At 41.3% G+C, this 18,198-nt stretch overlaps 1 protein-coding gene across 1 annotated transcript in view; it reads left to right on the top strand.

The window, feature by feature from the left end:
* The first annotated feature begins 9 nt into the window (after nucleotides 1–9).
* The window catches only part of Hacl (2-hydroxyacyl-CoA lyase), a 33,783-nt gene continuing 15,594 nt past the window's right edge, over nucleotides 10–18,198 (top strand). Inside the window, exons 1-10 of the mRNA XM_084593810.1 lie at nucleotides 10–423; nucleotides 2,010–2,114; nucleotides 3,450–3,490; nucleotides 6,447–6,527; nucleotides 10,327–10,399; nucleotides 11,513–11,590; nucleotides 12,818–13,025; nucleotides 13,706–13,841; nucleotides 15,292–15,397; nucleotides 17,424–17,507. Coding sequence (XP_084449936.1) covers nucleotides 367–423; nucleotides 2,010–2,114; nucleotides 3,450–3,490; nucleotides 6,447–6,527; nucleotides 10,327–10,399; nucleotides 11,513–11,590; nucleotides 12,818–13,025; nucleotides 13,706–13,841; nucleotides 15,292–15,397; nucleotides 17,424–17,507 — 969 coding nt within the window. The 5' untranslated portion in view covers nucleotides 10–366. The remainder of the gene's footprint in view (nucleotides 424–2,009; nucleotides 2,115–3,449; nucleotides 3,491–6,446; nucleotides 6,528–10,326; nucleotides 10,400–11,512; nucleotides 11,591–12,817; nucleotides 13,026–13,705; nucleotides 13,842–15,291; nucleotides 15,398–17,423; nucleotides 17,508–18,198) is intronic.

Below are 18,198 nucleotides of genomic sequence, written 5' to 3'. Positions count from 1 at the left end.
TATAGCACATGCTGATTTGAATGCTTAATATATGTTTTTTTCTGTTGTATAACCATACTATAATGCAGCGCTGAGGGTGACGAAAATGTTTCGTAACCGCCTTTGCACGATCCTTTAGTGCACTGTAGAGCGTGTGCGATAAAGGAAAAAAAAAAAAAAAAAGAGCACTTGGGCATTTTTATCGCAGCCTGCTGGCCACATTGACTGCGCGCCAGTGGCGAGCGTCGTCCGCTTGTCGCAAGTTTGCCGGCTGATATACGTGGTTAGTTTTGAGCAGTTATTTTCATGTCAGAGTAGATTGAATGTCGACTAGGTGACACTTGCTTCTGCTGTTTATAAACACGCCTCGGCGCAAGGTGGTTCAGCATGGCGGCGAAGACGATTGACGGCGCACGAGTGGTCGTCGAGGCCCTTCGGAAGCAGGTGACCTCTTCAGAAAAAGTTTTCCTTATTCACGGCGTCGCGCAGTTCAGTGTTTGTTCCTTATATGTTGTCTTGATGCGCCACATGTATGACAGTCTGGTCCACTTTTGGTCTCAATTTGTGATTCCGAGTCGGCTCCGGAGAATAGTGCAGTGGCTAAGCGCCACGGTCGTTGGCCGCGGTACCGCTTTGCTTATATATTTCCGCGTTCTTATCACCCGGACAGTGCCCCGGTGCTCACTGTTTAATTTCCTTGACAAACAGGTTATTCTCCTTAACTGTGCACGATATTTAGATGTATGCACAACTGTGTGATCTTACTTTCGAGCACGAATAAATCTTTTAGTAGAAAATGGGAAGTTCCTCTTGGATTCTTGTCGCTTCATTGCGGCTGCATGAATTGCATCCTTAGGGCAGCGCCTACAGTTGGATATTCTCCCTCCGCCGGAGTGTGCATTGAACACGGACGTTCCGGTTTCCACTGTATGATCGCAAATGAGTTTGTAAGATGTGCTTGCCACAATGTTTCGTTTATCTTAAGCATATTGCTTCTAGGCGATGCGCCACCGTTACTATTTTTTCTGTGTTTGAATATGAACACACCTTTTGTGATAAGTCTTGCAGTTCCAGTGCTGCTAAGCTGCAGCTTGGCTGAGAAAACTGGGCTATGGGAATTCTGCATCCTGCATCTGAACGACCTTGTGGAACAGTGATTCAGCATGTTAATTTCGGAACACTAGCTTTAAAGGTTCACATCACACCTTTTATACACTGGTAATGCCCAGCAGCGCTCATGTCGCACTGAAGCATCAGGTAATGCACCAGCAAACATTCGTGATTCCTTGCATGCCGCGAATTCTGCTTTCATTTTAATCTTGCATTGCATATGTTCATCACCACCTTCGTTTATTGTATGCTAATGATGCCTTAGTGCTTGTGCACTTCACAAAATAATTAACATGCTTATTGTTAAAACAAATGGTACAGAACTACATCCCTGCTCTATGTCGGTGGCCACCATTTCTATGTCAGGTACCTACTGATGCTAATGTATTAAGTGGCAAATGCCGTTGTGGCTGGCTGGCTGGCTGGTGCAAGGTGATAGATAGCCTGTTGCACCATGACTAGGTTGATGCCATTAATTAGAAGGCCTCTTTCTCCTGTTTCTTTCTATAGTTTTACGCTACTATTGAAGTACTTTCTCAGTATACTGGTGTTCAGTGCAGAGGCACCAAGATCAGCTGGGCATAATTGCTTATGTCAGCTAATCAGTTATGTGAATCTAGTCATGTCATGTGGCCTTATAAATGGTTTCCCCTTGCACTGCTCTTGGTGACAGGGTGATGAAGTAAATTGAGCTTCATGATTTTGGATCAAGGTCCAATGTGTTGAAATCACATGTTGCTATTTTCTCTCCGAGAACTTGGTCACTTTTCTGGTGCATCAGAGTTTGTATACCATTGCTGCTGTTGTGTGTCTTTGTTGTGTGCTCCTACTTGCGTGGGGCTTCAAAGTGGAAATTCTGGTGAGTGCATGGGCATTTTGTGTGAATAATTTCCTTGCCCTTTCTTGAATGTGGCTGCCAGGGTGTGGAGCATATCTTTGGTGTGGTTGGCGTGCCAGTCTTTGAAGTGGCCCTGGCAGCACAGCAGACTGGCATCAAGTTTGTCGGCATGCACAACGAGCAAGCGGTTAGTGTCCCCTCACTTTCATCTAGTTCCTTAACTGTTATCAGCAGCAGAAGATAGCTCATACAGATGAGGGCAAGCAAAGATGAGGACAGGAGACTATTGTTACTTATCAGTCACCTTGTTGATATCATTGGTTTGGAGTGGCCTAGCAAATAGCAGACATATAGCAAATAAGTAGAGCATCTACACAACTGAACATGTGGCTTGTTTAGCTGACAGGTCAAAGACCGGGAGTAGGGTCACACCTTGGTTTATTTTGTAAATGAAAAATGTTACAAACACTTCACAAAATTATCAGACATACCAGCATTAGTTCTGACTGCAGTTAGTTTAGAATCGTGTGTGCAGTCGCTAATGATAAGTAATGCAAATATTGTCGTGCAAGTAATAATTGATTTAAAAATTGGCTGCTTTTTTTTTGGTGTGACTTTGATTTAAAAGTCTTCAATACTGTGAAATTGGCGACAGTATGACAACAAATGCTGGGTGTACAAATGTCAAGAATGTGTTCCTGGTGACATGATAGAATATTGGCATGATATTGAGTGCCAGTACAAGTGATCATTCCCAAGTCACCTCTGATGACCACAGTTCCTGCACTCTATAGGCTTTATTGCTCAGTCGAGCTTGGTGATAACTGTACTGAAATGTGTGCAGTGCTTTACATTAGCAGAATGCATGCCCCACTGGATTAAAGAGTTAAATTCCTAGTAATACAAGGCAGATAAATGAAGGATAGGAGAATTTGCATACTGCTGCTTGTTTCCATCCATGCATTTGCAATTGTGTATTTGCAGGCCTTTCATTATATTAATTGACTTGTAATGGCATTTTTGCTATCAACTAAGGTTGGCAGTCTTCTCTTTTGGGTAATATTTTAAAACTGGCCTTTTTGATTATCTTTTTTTTTTTCTTTTTTCTTTTTCTTTCTTTTTTTTTTTTTTTTTTTTTTTTTTTTTTTTTTTTTTTTTTTTTTTGCTGGCTGTAAAGGGCATCAAAAGTCTTCTGTTGTGCATGGAAAAAGGGTCGGGAATATAGAAATAGTTTATCACACATACAAATAAAACCACAATGCACAGTTTATTGGAGGCCTGTGTGTTTGGGCTTGTTTCATTAGTCCAATGTTGAGTGCTAGTTTTGAATGGCACACAAATCTCAAACACAGAGGAAGTTGCAGCTTTATTATTTTTATTTTATTTTACTTTACACCTTGTGCTCCTTTCTTGTTGCCAAGTTAAGCAATGTGTAAAAATGATCACATGTTGTGGTTATTGTTGGGCTATTTCTGCACAAGTGCATTGGACCAGTGCACATTTTGCTTTGTGGAATCTGCAGGCTTGCTATGCCGCTGGTGCCATGGGATACCTCACAAGAAGGTAAGACAACAGGTAGCCGATCTGCTGGATGCCTAATTTGTGTCCTAAATGGAGTTTATTACTACTACATGTACAATAAAAGTAAGGAGAGAGGCTTCATGCTTTTGTCCTGTGTTAAATGGTGATACCCATGCTGTACCCTGCTCTCCATGAAAGCTTCCATCACACAGCCCATTTCAGCCACATTAAGTGCACATACTGGAGGGCAGTTATGCATTGGCACATGGTGATAACATCCTTGCTAAATGATGAATGAAAATAGAAGTGTTTTTGTTCAAACAGTTAACAAATCTGGTGCTATTTACTGTGGAAAAGTACCTACACCACTTTTATTATAGAGTCAAGTCAAAGCTGGGTCTGTGCCATGGGTAGAAGCAGCATAAAGCAATACTTCGAAGGCTTAACAAGTCTTGGAGGGGTGCTTGGCATATTGAGGATTTATTGATGACTTATCTTGACAGCAGATGGCAGTTTTCCCACCTGTGCTATTGCTTGCTATCCAACCAGATAGCTACCTTGTTAGTGCATGCTCCATCTCTAGGGTAGGGTGTGCAAAGGTTACCTTTCCCAAACAGAATGTAGCGCAATTAGTGTAGCTTTGCTACTGAATTAAAAAAAAAAATAAAGAATATTTGTACTAATATTTGCTATTTGTGTGTATATTCATACAAAACAAGAAATGTCAAACAAGGCTCTAGTGGTGATGCTGCGGTATGTTGCTATAGTTTATGAACTTTAAGCTGTAGGTATTAAGACTCAACAGAGACCTTCACTGAGGGTTTGCAGCATGAAGACAGTGTGTTAACTATATGAATGGGAAGTTAGATACTCAGCATAATTATATTTTGCTATTGAAAATGCAAGAGGAGAAACTAGAGCCAAACCTAAGTACATAAAATGGGTGACAGCTGCATGTGGACCATGGCCTCAGAGTTTGAATATCAAGGCATGGTTTGTGCATACTGATTGCGGCAAAATGGCACGTGGTGTCAGTGTGGGCTTTGTGTTTAGAACAGCTATCGAAGAAAAAAATGTAGCAGGCTTTATTTGAACCCTGTGCTGTTATTTGGAAAGTAATTGAAAAGTTGAGAACATATTCGATTCGAGCTGAATTATTTTTAACATGCACTGCTTGGTTTGTTTGTATTATTGAATACAAGGATATTTGATTTGCTCTTTAGCCATTGCTTACCACTATCCAGATTGCTTTTAGTTGGGCAGTTTTGTGACAGATCCGTGTTACCTGTGATCATATTTTCATGGAGCCCCATCTGGTTATGAATTATATATAAAACATGTTATGGCCTGTTTCACTTATGCAATATTTTTTATGTTTGTTAACATATACTTGTATCTTAGTGTGATTTAGCAATACCCATCTCTCTATCTTCTAACTCGTCAGTAACTGACTTTAACTTTGGTTGATGGATATTTAAATGATTCAGTACAGCAGTTAATGTTGCTTACTATATCTACAACACTATTACACTAAGTGTATCTTACCTTGTAGCACCTCCCCACTGGCAGTTTTGCACAGTTATGGTATCAGCTTACCATTTCCCTTTGTTTCACTGCCTTGCCAAAAACCTAGAATTATTTTTCTTACTCCTCCCGGCTCCCCCACCCCCATCTCCATGTAATAACCCCACACTGAGGGCATTTAAGAGTAAATTAAATAAATTAATGAATAAATAAATAAGTCAATCTGTCATGTTGATACAGTTCTTTTTTTTATTATATAAGGAGTAGGGACGCAAAAGTTTTGATTGCATGTTTTCTTGGTAATAAAGCAGGTGTTAGTATGCAAAGATCATCAGTATGTGTTCACCTGCGAATTACAAATTTCTTCTCATGCTATTTTCATTTCAGTGCTAGAGCCAATAGTTTGCTGGATTATCTAGGTTCAGTATAGTTATGTGAGGCATCATAAAATCACAATATATGTAATCACTGCATCATTTGTTATCATTTTGGCTCTTGAAGAAGACTAGCCTGAGCATTTTAGTAGATTATATCAGCAAAGTAGCAACTAAATTGCAGCTTTTTAATGCCTCACAGGATCTGTACTCAAGGCCTTGACGTTACATAAAAAATAATTGGTTCACAGGAAGGGAAAGGCGCAGTATCTGTCACACTTGCTCTGTGGACACCTGAACTGCGCCGTAAGGAAAGAGAGGAAGGTGAGAGTGAAAGTGGAAAGAGAGAAAGGGGAGCCGTAGTGGAAGGCTACGGAGGAATTTCGACCACCTGGGGATCTTTAACATAGGCTGACATCGCACAGCACACAGACGCCACTTCATTTTGCTTCCATTGAAATGCAGCCGTCGTGGTCGGGTTCGAACCCGGGAACTCCGGCACAGTAGTCGGGCGTCTTACCACTGCACCACCCCGACGGGGCAGCTATTCAAATCTGAAGCAACATGAGAGAAAAAAAATTCAACCGTAAAATATTTGCTGGCCATCGATGAACATAAAATGATAATCCATGTGTACTCATTTATTATGCTTCATTACAAAGAACTAAACTTTTCTGAAGGAAATGAAAATAGCACAATGTTTGATGAAGTTTAACGGCATTATGTTGCACAGAATAAACCATGAGGAGTAAGGTGTTACTAACAAGCTCTGTGTCAAAAAAAAATAACTGTGCGTGACATGTTTCAGGACCATTTGGTAAGTATATTATCTCTGAAAACAGTATGAGAGCAAGGCAAGGAAATATATACGTTAACAAGTATAGTGGCCAATGGTTAATTGGAGGAGCTGTCTAGTGCAGTCTGCAAAAGTTTCAGCATTTAGTTTTCATGCTTGTGCTATGCTTTTTAGTACTTCAAAAGCACTGCTTTAATTCGGGAAATATATATTGCCATTGAGTTCGATCGTGCCTAGCTATTAAGTGGCTTAACATGACAGTTTCAGGACTCTGTTTATTGTGGTATTGTATCTGTGCATGCAGGCCTGGGGTGTGCCTCGTTGTCTCAGGTCCCGGTCTAGTTCATGCCCTGGGTGGTTTGGCCAATGCTCAGGTCAACGGATGGTGAGTGCACAAACATATGACTAATTGTTTGGTAAGAGCGAATGCAGTGATTTGCAATCGAACCTAAATATATCAAACTCGAAGCAGATCACAATATAGTTCAATATACACATATTTACCACCTAAAAACAAGAACACATCGCACCCATGTTTTTGACGCTTGTTCGAGCGGTTTGCCGACCACCTTGGTAGGATGTGCTTGGTATCGAAACCTCTGCAGGAGGATCTTTAGGAGTATCCACTTCTTCTCATAAAATGTCTGACTCTGTTAGTAGTGCATTATAAATAGAATAATTAATTGCTAATTAAAAAGGAAGCGCAATTGGATTTTGCATTGCCTTCAGCAACAGAGAGCGGCATGTAGGGACTGCCAATAGGCTTTGGTTAGGCTGGTTTTACTGCTTTACAGTGATGTGGCGTGGAAATTGGGTATAAAAGACTGAAGGCCATCCTCAAGCACATTCCACGTTTACCTCAGCATGTGGTTTCTCAGTGCTAGTGCTGCCAGTGCTGCCCATGGCCATGCAGCTGACCCATCTGCATACATTGAAAGTAACCAAAGAGTGCTGTTAGAAGTGTCCCTTCTTGGTGCATGACACAAAGTTCATTATAGTATTGATTAGCTTTGAATTAGTAGTCTGGCATACAGCACAATTTTCCTTAGTATCAAATCAGCCTTAAGTATTCACTACCATGTCTTTGCAAATGGATGCATTGGAAAACAGCTTCCAGTTTTAAAAAAGCCTTCACCATAACTCAGAACAGCTAAATTTGTTTTCATAGTGATTTGGGCAATTACATAGTCATTGTTTCCCCACTAATAACAGTAGAAGCCAATTCAGGACCTTGCTCTGACCTCCAAGTGCTTTTTGGTGGCCTTCAAGGAGTGTCAACTGTTAATGTGAAAGTGATACTAGGCTAGCAGTATGGACAGGCCAGTGTCTTTGTGAAGACTGTGCCAAGCTCAGGTGGAAAAAAAACCGTCGTAGTGGAGGGGATCTCAACTGAGAAATTTCTTGCAAGAAGCAAATGCGGAAGCTTGTAGCTATCGCCACAATCAGTCACCTCACATGTTTTACTGCCATTCTCTCATGCTGTGTGTTGCATGACATCGTTTTCATCAACTTCCATCCATGTGCTACGGATCTAAAAGAAAATCATCATCATCATCATCATCAGCCTGATTATACCCACTGCAGGGCGAAGGCCTCTCCCATATTTCTCCACTTAACCCGGTTCTGTGCTAGCTGCATCCACTTGACCCCTGCGAACTTCTTAATCTCATCCGCCCACCTAACTTTCTGCCGCCCCCTGCTACGCTTTCCTTCCCTTGGAATCCAGTTTGTTACCCTCAGCGACCATCGGTTATCCTCTCTTCGCCCTACATGTCCTGCCCATGTCCATTTCTTCTTCTTAATTTCCACTAGAATGTCGGTAACTTGAGTTATTTCTCTGACCCACTCTGCACGCTTTCTATCTCTTAATGTTACCCCTACCATTTTTCGTTCCATAGCCCTCTGGGTTGTCCTCAACTTAAGTAGAACTCTCTTGGTTAGCCTCCACGTTTCAGCCCCATAGGTGAGTACAGGCAAGATGCAACTGTTGTATACTTTCCTCTTGAGCGATACCGGTAAGCTGCTAGTCATAATCTGCGAGTGCTTGCCAAATGCGCTCCATCCCAATCTATTCTTCTTGTTATTTCCCTTTCATGGCCCGGATCTGCGGTTACTACCTGTCCTAAGTAGATATATTCGCTTACTACTTCCAGTATTTCGCTACCTAATGTAAACTGCTGTTCCTTCCCGAGGCTGTTGAACATTACCTTAGTCTTCTGCATATTGATTTTCAAGCCTACCTTTCTACTTTTTCTGTCTAGGTCATCAATCATTATTTGCAGTTCATCCCCCGAGTTGCTTAGCAAGGCAATGTCATCAGCAAATCGCAGATTACTGAGGTATTCTCCATCTACCCTTATCCCTAACTGCTCCCATTCCAAGTCTCTGAATACTTCCTCTAAACAAGCTGTGAATAGTACTGGGGAGATTGTGTCTCCTTGCCTAACACCTTTCTTTATGGGAATTTTGTTACTTTCTTTATGCAGAACTATGGTTGCTGTGCAGCCACTATATATATCTTCCAGCACTTTCACGTACGGCTCGTCTACCCCCTGATTTCGCAATGCCTGCATCACCGCCGAGGTTTCAACTGAGTCAAATGCTTTTTCGTAATCAATGAATGCTATGTATAAGGGCTGGTTATATTCCGAGCATTTTTCTATCACCTGGTTGATGGTATGGATATGATCGATAGTAGAGTACCGTTTCCGAAACCCTGCTTGATCCTTTGATTGATTGCAGTCTAAGGTTGTCCTGATTCTATTAGCGATTACCTTAGTAAATACCTTATACGTAACAGACAGTAAGCTGATTGGTCTGTAATTTTTAAGGTCCTTAGAGTCCCCTTTCTTGTGAATGAGGATAATGCTTGCATTCTTCCATGGTTCCGGTACCGTCGATGACACCAGGCACTGCGTATACAGGGTGGCCAGTTTTTCTAGCACGATATCCCCCCCGTCCTTCAGCAAATCTGTAGTTATCTGATCCTCTCCAGCTGATTTCCCCCTTTTCATAGTTTCTAATGCTTTCTTGACCTCGTCTTTCGTCACTGGTGGAACGTCTGACTGTTTTTCCCTACCGCCAATCTCATTACGGTCCTGACTACTTTGGCTGCTGTAGAGATCTGTATAGAACTCCTCGGCTACTTTGACTATCTTGTCCATATTAGTGATGACGTTGCCCGCCTTGTCCCTTATCGCATACATCTGGTTTTTGCCTATGCCCAATTTCTTCTTTACCGCTTTAAGGCTTCCCCCGTTCTTTACAGCATGCTCAATTTTCTCCATGTTATACTTCCTTATATCGGCCACCTTGCGCTTATTGATTAGCTTTGATATCTCGGCCAATTCGATCTGGTCTGTTGGATTGGAAGCTTTCATACTCTGGCGTTTCTTAATCAAATCTTTCGTCTCCTTAGACAGCTTACCGGTATCCTCTCTAACTATCCTACCGCCTACTTCTACCGCGCACTCAGTAATGATATCTCTGAAATTATTGTTCCTTGCCTCTAGGGTAATGTCGCCATCCTCAGTTAGAGCTGAATACCTATTCTGTAGCGAGATCCTGAACTCTTCTGCCCTCCCCCTCACCGCTAATTCGTTGATGGGTTTCTTTCTTACTAATCTGTTGCGTTCCTTCTTCAGATTTAGGCTAATTTAGGCTAAAAGAAAAAAAGCTCTTCAAATAGTGGCACAAAACATTTAGTATGAACATTGGGATGAATTATTTGCAGCATTGGGTATCCTTAGTATATACAACCTGGTAACATACAACATTGCTTCTCTAATTTATCAAATCATTAACAGCACGTTAAATTTAACAGAATAGTCTCATATGTAACTTCCTCTCATTGTTGTTGATGCCTGCCAGAGTTTGTCTTTGCTGGTAGCTGTGATGAGGTATCTGTTGGACTGTTTGCGGAGTAAGCTTTGTCCCTGAGATCATAAGCTGATCAATTAAATGCGACATGTTTCTGTTACTTTGCGCTGTTTGTATTTCAGGGAGGTTGTCTCATTGCTGTTGTCTCATTGCTATATAAGTGGCTGACTACCAGAATGTGCAGTTGCAGTTTTGCCATCTCCAACTGCTCTGTCTGTGTACAGCTGTCCTATATGATCTCAATATTCTAAATTATTTGCAGCGCTCTTGCTACAACTTTTTGCTCTTTTATTTTGTAAACCCAGGCCGGTGCTCTTGGTTGGCGGCTCTTGTGACCAGAACGTAGAAGGGCTTGGTGCCTTCCAGGAGCTGGCACAGGTTAGCACAGCTATTTCTTCAGGGGTCATGGCAGGCCGCACTCAGTACACTGTCATAGAACAGCCGTGGTTCTACTAAGTTGGATTTGCCTTTTGCTCACTGATGGGATATGCCGCGTCCAAGGAAATTTAAGGATGGTCCATTGATGGGCCACTATGCACAATATTTATAAAGCTCTACTCAATCGCTACTCAGAATCACTGCTCAGTAAAGGTGATAAAATTGTACTGTTGAGGGCATTGATCAGGGCAGATTGTGTCGATTTAATCATTATTTGTTTGTATGAAATGCAACTTTCAAGTAGAAAAGGATAGGATGTGACAGTTGTATTAAAAATTGCTGGAACACTGCAGTTATTTTTGCATCAGCATGTTTGTGGTGCTCACAAGAGCATTATTAACACTATGGCGTTGTTAAAGGCCTTGTTCTGCAGACAATCCGGATGCAACTTTAAAGTATAAAAGGATAGGATGTGACAGTTGTATTAAAAATTGCATGACCTCTGCAGTTTTTTTCACATCAGCATGTTTGTAATTATGTTATGGTGCTCACAAGAGCATTATTAACGTTATAGCATTGTTAAAGGCCTTGTTCTGCAGAAAATTCGACATTGTCGGCATTGACATTGTGATCGAAGAATTGTGAGCATGCTTCTGGCTGGGGACACATAGTTGGTAGAGGAGATAGCTTGGCAGTGATTGGTCGGAGAATTGTGTATGAGACCTCATTACATGGCAGGGCTGGCAGGAGATGGAGTTCAAACCCAGGACCCTTGGACATTGACTCAGACACAGTACTTCTAGGCCACACACACACATGCAATATATGTGAGATAAGAGGCACACATTAAGAGATTAGTTATTCTGCAAATGGAGCCATAGATGGGAACCATTAACGCTGTTGCGCCATATCTTTAAGGGTGCAGCTTAAGTATCTCCTATATTTTTTGGTTATTCTTAAATGATTCCTTCTTGGCTTCATTCTTTGGTTTTGAGCTTTATAATAATACGGTTTTTCTCTTGTTTATATGGCTGAATACGTTGGCCGCACAACCCCTGCCTGTGAGCCTAGTCTGCATGCCATCTGTTAATTGTATTGTGTTCCACATTGTAGGTTGATGCCTGTCGCATGTACACAAAGTACACATGTCGTCCCAGTACTGTCCAGCTGATACCCATGCACATTGAAAAGGTACGCCTTCAGCTTCTTGCCCTCTGTTTGCCTGAGCTCTATCTGGCCAAACCATAGTCATGTGAGCAAAGCTCCTGTTGACAAATCAGATCATCCAGACATCTTGCTCTTTAGTAAAGGTTGGTGAATTGCAAAGCTTGTTGCAATGTATGAATAATCAATTATACTTTGTTCACTAATGTATACTGATTGGTGATGAACAGAAAAGGGAGGACATTGTAGACATGTTCTTGCTTCAGATGTACATATCTTCTTCAGTAAGCATATTGAATAGTAGTAGTCAGACTAGCAAGAACATTGAAAGTGCTGTCTTTTATCAGATTTTATTTATTGTCTTCAATGAAGTTTACTTGATGATGTGTCTTTATAACTCAGTTTATATTGCACTAGCTGTATTGGTCTGCTAGTCCTTGTTTGTATTATCACCCCACCCACATGCCTCATTCCGCAGCCAAAAAAAAGATGTGACTGGCTCAGGCATAGACACTCTGTAGCCACACTGTCCCTGACTTCACCATCCAGTGAAGGCCAGCTTGGCCAGTTGAATTTGTACACGTGTCCCTAACCCAAGGCTTTCCCTCAAGCCAAATTGTCTGCCTAGTCATTTATAGGCTGCTGCCACTACTATTTGTATTTGTTTCATGGCAATTCAAAGGTAGTGTTAGTCATGCATGCAATCGTCATTGTGCTAATTATTTTGTGAACCAGCTTGTTCTGACCACTCATACTGTTAGGACATGTGGGTATAATTTTTAACAGCGAAAGCTGTTATATTATTGGTTTGGCCTCATCACCTTATCGTGGAACCTACAGTGTCTGCCATAAGATTGTAATTAAGGTAGAAGATTAATTTAATTGCTACCTGCTGTAGCAGTCAAGCGGCTAAATGAAAGAGAAGGTGAGAGGCAACAGGTGGCTTTGCGGCTTGGAAGGTTGGAGTTAGAAATTAGAAATGCGCTACCAGAAGGTGGCTGCCATGAAAAGAACCTGGAGGGTGGCTACCAGCGAAGGAGAAGGTTATGATGAGGGTGGAGGAATATGCAACCTGAGGTACTGCAGCAGAATGCATAAAACTTTTGCTTATTCATACGCTAGCCCTGTTAATTTTTTACCATTTCATTTTACACTCTTCATGAGCTGCTTGACCCAAATTGTTACTCTTATCATTTGTTTTCGTTTGACTTAAGCCATCCTTCTATCCATGGTAAACTTAGTGGCTCGTTGCAGGCAGTCCGGGCCAGTCTCTATGGCCGTCCGGGTGCCACATATGTAGACCTTCCTGGAAACATGATAATGGCTGAAGTACCTGCGGAAAGTGTGCTAGAAGCTCCAAAATGCCCAGATCCTCCACGCACACTTGCTGACCCACCGAATGTGGCCCAAGCCTTGACTTTGCTCAAAGGCGCCAAGAAACCACTCATCATTGTTGGGAAAGGTATTTTTATGCCATGTAGCACTATCCGCAACACCGTTCGCTTTACAGCCGGCATTTCTGTGTTCTCAGTGTAGTGTGGTATTACTTGTGACAGCTGGAAAAGTGCAATGTTGCTTTGTCAGCACTTGTATCCTTTCATTTTTTGTCTGTTCATGAGAAGATGCTCTTGATAGTTTTATATTTTATGAGTGGCATGTTAGAAACAAAAAAACCAAGAAATAGTTGCAAGTGTTAGTGACAGCCAGTCTTGTGACCGCAGTACGCATTATTTGGAATTTGTATTGGCAGTTTAATCTTTGCATTGTGTAGCAATAAGATTCATCTCTAATTGAATCGCTTGTTCTCTGTTGCTTGACCAGTTCTCATGGCCCTGGCTCTTCACATGCACTCTGTGTAACTTTACTTGAACAAGCATAATGATAAAGTAATGGCGCCTAGCATTATCATTTGTTTTGTTTCATAACAGGTCGCTATTGATACTTTGTGCAATACCCATAGCTGGATTGTTTAGGCAGTCAGCAGAAGCATAGCCTATATTATTCCATGACTGACTAGTTCATCTTTTTTTTCTTTTTTTTTCTTCATGAAGTTTTACGGCATATGGCTTTTTTGGGCAAAGAAATGGGTGTGAGGGGCTTTGGGGTGAAGTGCATGTGGTTTGCTTGATTTTTCTGCCACAGGGGCCGCATATGCTTGTGCTGAGAAGAGCGTGCGCCAGCTTGTGGAATGCACAGGCCTGCCGTACCTGCCCACACCAATGGGCAAGGGTGTTCTGCCAGACAACCACCCACAGTGCATCTCGCCAGCCAGATCAAAGTGAGCTTATGCTCTTCCTCACTGGTCATCTTCCACTCATACGGATTGGCCATGCATTAAGATCAAAACCATGACTTTGATATAAAAAGATGCTAATGACAACTCTATCAAATTTTTGTTCTTATTGTGAAAAATGAATTCTGCGGTTCTTTCTGGATACATTATTGACGTTTATTTGGCAACAGAAGACATAGTTATCACAGAGGAAATTGGAGCTGGGACCTTTTTCTTTAGTTGAATCAAACTCATGACATCTATAATAAAAAAAAAAAAAAAAAAAGGACTCTGTAACCACCCTTTCCAATTAAATGGTGTTGTGAGGAAAACGATCATGGCATCAGGCCAGTTGGCTTGTGAAAACGAGCTGATGGTAGTGATATCTGCATTTTATGTTTTGTTTTACTTTCCTAACTTATTCAGTGAAAGTAGCTTTCAGTTTATCCTCAGTGTCTCTTTTGAGGGTAAAAAAAATTGCGAAAAAATTGAATTTTTCAATTTTGTCGAATTTATGTTCACAAGGTTCTTTTCCACCAACAGATGAAATTTAGATGCCAATAATGGCAGCTTTTGTGAAATCGGCCGCTAAACTTCCGGTCTTGACATTGAAGGCTACGAAAATGTGTACCTAACCCCTTTTGCGTGACTCTGCATTTGTGGCCTTTTTGGTCCATTTGAAAAGGCAGACCTTCAGCTACCTTTCTTTCCAGGGTGTGATTTGTCTTTTGCTATTGCACTGTGGAAATTCAAGGCATTGTAGACAACTTACTAACTTATAGTATGCTTCAGGGTGTAGTATTCAAGTGCCATTTATATTTACTACTGTCTATTATTCAGTAGGATCTCTATGATATGAACGCCGCTGGGATGGCATAGTGGTTACGGCGCTCGACTACTGTTCCCAAGGGTACGGGATAGAATCCCAGCCTCAAAGGCTGCTTTTCTAACGAGGCGAAAAGCAAGGCGCCCGTGTGCTGTGCTATGTCAGTGCATGTTAAGAACCCCAGGTGATCGAAATTTCCGAAGTCCTCCACTACGGCGTCTCTCATAGCCCGAGTCACTCTGGGATGTTAAACCTCGCAAACCAAATCAAACCTTTATGATACGAATCTCATGGGGTCTTATTAAAATTTGTATCATCCAAAATTTCATATCATTCAAAGTAATCAAAATCTGTTTACAGAATGGAAATCACAGTCATGTAGATCATGGAGATAAATCACAGTCATGTGATTTATTTATAGCCATGCAACCACACCTTGCTTCTCGCTGTATGTACAGCATGCGGATTGTAGTGTAGTGTAGGGTAGGTACCAATTTCCTCTTGATTTTATGCACTGTGCTTAGCAAAGGGTTGCTCTTTTTTCTTTTTTCTTGCCTGTATCAGCAGCTTGGACTTGAGCTAGCATCTACGTTGGCAGTGTTCTTGAGCTGAACGATTGCCACTGTGCAGGGCTCTGCAAGAAGCCGATGTCATCCTGTTGCTGGGAGCACGACTCAACTGGATGCTTCACTTTGGACGGCCTCCACGCTTCCACCCAGGTGTCAAAATAATCCAGGCAAGAGCACAAAAGTAGTCTTTAACAGATTAAGGAAACATGCTCTGCAAAAGTTCTCTTTTCTTATATTAATGCTAGGTGAATAAAAAATTTACCATGTATCTCCTCTGTAAAAAGTTAAACACCTGTTTTAGCTTAAAGTCAAGCTTTGTTGTTCTAAATGCAATGCGTAAGTGAAAAACATTGCATGCCTGTGCAACTGTTGGACATGGCAGCACTGTGTAAAACAAATTTGTCTAGTATATATCCCTTTCAGTTGCTGGCTCCTGAATGTTTAAAAAAAGATTTTTGAGTCCTAAAATTATTACTGATTGCATTAAGCCCTAGATGACTGTATTATACATACTTTACAGATTATGCATTCCTTAATTTGGTTTTGATGTGACAAAAGCAGATGCATAAAAAATTGTGCACAAAGACATGCTTGGCCCAAAATAAAAAGATGAGAGAATCACTGTTGAGAGTTATAAAGGGATCCAGTCAAAGAGCTCTGTTCTGATGGTGAATTTTTTTTCTGCATTACCGATTGATATTACCTCCATGCGCTATAGTTGAAACTGGGTCTGATGTCAGCTCATAGCTGCCATAAATGATTTAACCATGTTTTTAAATAATCTTCTAATCATTTCTGGTTCTGATTTCTTTTCATATGTCAAAGAAGGACGATCAAAGTTGCTTAGGCAGTCAAAATAACAAAACTTATTTTCTTGCGTGCCCCCTTAAACATAGAAGAAAGCTTACTAAGTACATACATGTATGCAATGCTATCTGGGCAACTGGCAGTACTGCCTGTACAGGTAGACTGCTGCACATGAGTGCTGTGTGAGTTATCTTACATCCTCCTTTTGGCTCGTTAGGATCATACTGTAATGCATTTGCATGCAGCTGATATTTTGTTAAGCACGCACTAAGCATTTTTAGCATTTGCAGATTGTGTGAGGTTTAGCACTCACGTTGCCTGCTTTTCATACATCCTTTGCTTCTCCATGCTGATGCCATGTTTTTTGTGCGTGCTTGTGTGTTTGCGTGGCCACAAACTATCCTAGCTGTGCATTCTAGCAACCCTTCTAGCCCCTTTGTTTGGGGTCAGCAGCTTTTTAGCATGCAGTCTTTACACACATCTAACTTTGTTAATGTGTTAGCAAGAGTTAGAAATGACAATGTAGCTGGGCTGGTGGCACAATTTATTAGCCTTCTAATTACAAATGCTGGCCAGGTTTTGAGGAAGCCATGGCATTTTATAACTCCTTATTGAGGTGCATGCAAAGCAAGATATGAAATAAAGTGAAAGGTCGTGCGAGAGGTCTTCCATAGCTGCTGCTGGTACCACAAAGGTCTTTTTCCCCATCAGGACATGAGCTCGCAGCTTCTTGTTTTGATCGGCCATTTGGGGCAATATCCATCAGCCACTCTATCCTGTAAGCTCATAATTGCTTGGTCTTTTGACTTTAAGGAATGCAAGGGCCTGCAGGAGAGCTTACTGGACTTCAGAAATGGGAACAACCTTGAGATAAAAGGTTTTACACACATTAGCCATTAGAAAAAAGTAGCCACAGAAGCCTGGAATTGTCACACACTGTGTTTACTGCAGTTTTGATTGTGTAGAGCAGTAGCCTTCATTCCTCTGTCATGATAATGCTGTATGGGAGCATTGTTCATTTAAAGCATTCTTTACTTTATGTTCATGTCATCAGCTTGTGCACTCCATGGCTAGTGTGTGTGCAAGTTCAACAAACATCTTGTTTGTTTTTCTTTGTGTAAACCATGCAAACAAGTGTTTCTTGACACAGGAACCACTTCACTGAAATAATATGCAATACTTATCTGGCTATAGGCATCTTGCCAGCAGGAGTATGAATTAGAAAGGCAAGCATGTTGGCTTGCATTGATGAACATATGCTGCACTTTGCCCTACACCAAGCATTTAAGGTGGGGCACAGTAGTAGGTGTTTTAACCCTTTAAGTGTGCTGTAAGGGAATACTTTCTTTAGGAGTTTTGTCATCTGCCCTTCACTGTATTTGGCAGGTTGAGTTGCTGCAAGAGGAACTACACAGCAGCATACCTGCAGCTGTCGCATTATCAGGCGACGTTGGAGCTGTGGCTGAACAGGTTTCGTATCAATCTTCTTTTATTACTGAAGTTTTTTTCTTTTATGGCTGTGTAATTTTAATTGCAAAATTAGTATGTTTGTAAACTGTAGCTTATTTTTGTGTGGCATTGCATTTCTGCTTATTTCTTGTTACCAAGTTTTGGAAGACACAAGCTTAATAATATGTATTGGGAAGGATAAATAAGCAATGCATATGAGGCCATTTCAGAGCTATGTTCACCTTTATCACAACTTGTAACTTAGCTGCTCAGCTGTATTATGCTCACACTAAATTGTAGCTAATGAGTTCGAAGCATATGTTTTTATCTTGCATTTTCAAGTGATAACTAAACATTTTGTCATAGCTGTGGTTAGCAGTTCTCTCCGTGCTCTTATTTTTTTTTTTTCAGTCCTTGCGAATCATAGAAATGCTTGGCTAACTCTTCTCTTCTGTGGCTGCTTTTTCATCTCACTTTAAGGTAACCTAGCAATGACTGCATCTGTCTTGTCGGTATCTCTCAGATTTCCAGGGTGAGTGTCTGCTGACTGACGAGGCTGGCCACCTTGGTACGCTTGATGATTGATGGGGGCGATTCCTGGTATTGGTCTGTGCCCTTTTCTTTTAACAACCCTGCCATCACACTGCACGAGGAAATTTTCATTCAGCATGGCCGATTACCCATTCTTCTGTCAGCCTATCTTAATGCATGA

Source organism: Amblyomma maculatum, chromosome 2, assembly GCF_055883805.1.
Source record: "Amblyomma maculatum isolate TAMU_Amacu chromosome 2, ASM5588380v1, whole genome shotgun sequence".
NCBI lineage: Eukaryota > Metazoa > Arthropoda > Arachnida > Ixodida > Ixodidae > Amblyomma > Amblyomma maculatum.
Note: the sequence above shows the minus strand (reverse complement) of the source record. Positions and strands in the feature narration are given on the sequence as shown.